Source organism: Penaeus japonicus, unplaced genomic scaffold (genome assembly GCF_977035675.1).
Source record: "Penaeus japonicus unplaced genomic scaffold, GWHDUDI00000001_assembly GWHDUDI00000004, whole genome shotgun sequence".
NCBI lineage: Eukaryota > Metazoa > Arthropoda > Malacostraca > Decapoda > Penaeidae > Penaeus > Penaeus japonicus.
Genome location: NW_028234406.1, coordinates 16,259,885 through 16,262,384, shown reverse-complemented (window position 1 = coordinate 16,262,384; position 2,500 = coordinate 16,259,885). Strand labels below are relative to the sequence as shown.

The 2,500-nt window shown below is 35.9% G+C and overlaps 2 protein-coding genes across 2 annotated transcripts in view; one reads left to right on the top strand and one right to left on the bottom strand.

Annotated features, from left to right (window-relative positions):
• Positions 1 to 2,500, bottom strand: part of LOC122252481 (cuticle protein AMP4-like) — a 46,640-nt gene that overhangs the window by 37,696 nt on the left and 6,444 nt on the right. The gene's annotated exons all lie outside the window — the stretch shown is intronic.
• Positions 2,224 to 2,500, top strand: part of LOC122252478 (cuticle protein AM/CP1114) — a 915-nt gene continuing 638 nt past the window's right edge. Inside the window, exons 1-2 of the mRNA XM_043014969.2 lie at positions 2,224 to 2,306; positions 2,494 to 2,500. The exon at positions 2,494 to 2,500 is cut by the window's right edge and continues 199 nt beyond it. Coding sequence (XP_042870903.1) covers positions 2,298 to 2,306; positions 2,494 to 2,500 — 16 coding nt within the window. The 5' untranslated portion in view covers positions 2,224 to 2,297. The remainder of the gene's footprint in view (positions 2,307 to 2,493) is intronic.

Below are 2,500 nucleotides of genomic sequence, written 5' to 3'. Positions count from 1 at the left end.
TCATTATCAATATCATCATTATTATTATCATTATTGATATCATCATTATTAATATCACTTTCTCTATCATCATTAGTATTAGTATTAGTATTAGCATTATTATCATCAGTGTTATTTCTGTCCTCATCATTATCATTGATATCATCATTGTTATTAATGTTATTTGTGTTTTTAATCAACATCATCATTGTTATTATCAATACTGTTATCATTACCATTATTATCATTATTTATCGTTATCACTATCATCCTTATCACCATTATCATTGTCATTATTATGTTTATTGTTATCATTACTGTCATTATCATCATTACTCTTATTAATATCCTTACCATTATCATTATCACCATTGTTATCATTATAGTCATCATCATTGCTATTATCACTATTATCATTATTATCATTACCATCATCATTGTCATTATCATTGTTGATACTATTGTTACCACACCATCCTTGTTATTGTTATTATCAATTATATCATTATTGTTACTATAATCAACAGTAGCACTGATACTATCACTATCATTATAATATCATCATCACCATTATCCTCATCATAATCATCACTATAGCAAAGGCAATTATTACAATCATCAGCACTATTTTCATGAACATGGTCATCACAGTTATTTTCTTAATTATCACCGTAGTTACTTTTCAGCCATGGAAATTATCAGGCTATTTCTAATACTATTATCGTGATTACCAAAATAATCCTATTATCATCATAATCATCATTTCTATCACCATTAATGACATGCTACTACTGATGTTAATACGATAACTATTATCATCATCATCATTATCAAGAGACCTTGTAGCAGTAGTTGGAAATGGTAGTTGTAACAGAACCAATCGTAATGTTGGTAGAAACAACAGCACGATTTGGGTAAAAGGATTATCGTTGAAGATGATAATGATGATGATGATTACCAGAGCGCTATTTTATTATTACTATTATTATTATCATTATTAATATCATTATCATTATTATCATTAGTATCAGCATTATTATCATTAATTATAATATTTTCATTATTATCATTAGTGGCATTATTATCATCATTATTAATATCACTACTTTTATCATCATCCTTATTAACATCACCATAATCATCTTTATGATTATCGTTATCAAAATGATAGCAAGTATATCATTACCATTATCATTCTGATATTACTATCATTATTGCTATCATTATCATTATCTTTGCAATAATCCTTACTTTTGTCATAATAATTGATATTGCAAAATCATTATTGCCAATATTATTATTATCATCAATATTATTATCATAATTTTCTTACATTAATCATTATCATTGTAATCATTATCATGGCATTATGATTAGATACTGATATTGTTGTTATCATTCTTTGTTTATTATTTCATATCATTATTATTGTATCCATTGTTATCATGATCATAATTACCGTTACTGCCAGCATAATGAACATGCAACTCTGATACTATACCTACTCCAATTAGCACTGCTATTACTACTACTCAAATAAATAAACATTGCTATCAGCAGCAGCATCAATAGTAGAAATAGTAATCATATAAACATTCGAATCACCAAAATCTGATTGGACGTCCCACGTGACATTCTGCTGAAAATGACATCAAATAATGTGAAATGACTGACAACCATCTGACATCCTGGCGTCTCCAAATAGCAAACACTTGGACCACTTTCCCCGCCAAGGCTAGAAGAGTCTATAATGAGAATCTATGCCAGGTAAATAAAAAAGGGGGGTAGGGGAGATTGTTGTTTTTGGTAGAGGCTACGTAGAGGTAGTGGAGAGGGATAGGGGGTGTGTAGGGGGGAGGGGGGAGGGATGGAAGGGGTAGTGAGTGGGTAAGGGATAGTGGGATGGGGGGGAGTGGGAGGGGGAGGTCGGGTCGGCAAGGGCTAGGGAGTCTCACTTATCAAGGCCTGACCTCTTCCCGATAATCCCCCTCCCTCCCCCTCCCCCCTTGCTCCACTTCATCCACCAGCCCCCCCCCCTCCCCACTATTCCTCCACCCCTCTCCCCCTCTTCCTTTTTCTTCTTCCCCTGCCGACCGACTTTCCCCTTGATCCTCTCACCGAATACCTATCCCCTTCATCGTCCTCCTTCAGCATCCCCCTCCCCCGACCCTTCACCCCTCCCCCTCCCTCCCCCTTCCCCTTTCCCCTACCCCCACCCGCTTCTCCCCTCCGCGTCGCAGTCTCCAAGAGGCAGTATATAAGAGACTACTCCAGCTATCGGTTGGCGTAGTCGACTTGACTTAATAACGGATACAAGGATGAAGTTTGTGAGTACCTGTGTTCACTTCTCAGAATCTGACCTTATTATCATCATGACCACTTCCGCAATCGCTTTTGGTGAGGAGGAACAATGAAGATAAGAGTTGCGAGTAATATTGCCACTCTGGCTGCCGATAAGACTCTAGTATTACTCGTGTGTCGGATTTTTGTCCTCATCTCGGGATCCCTTTCCAGGCTGTGG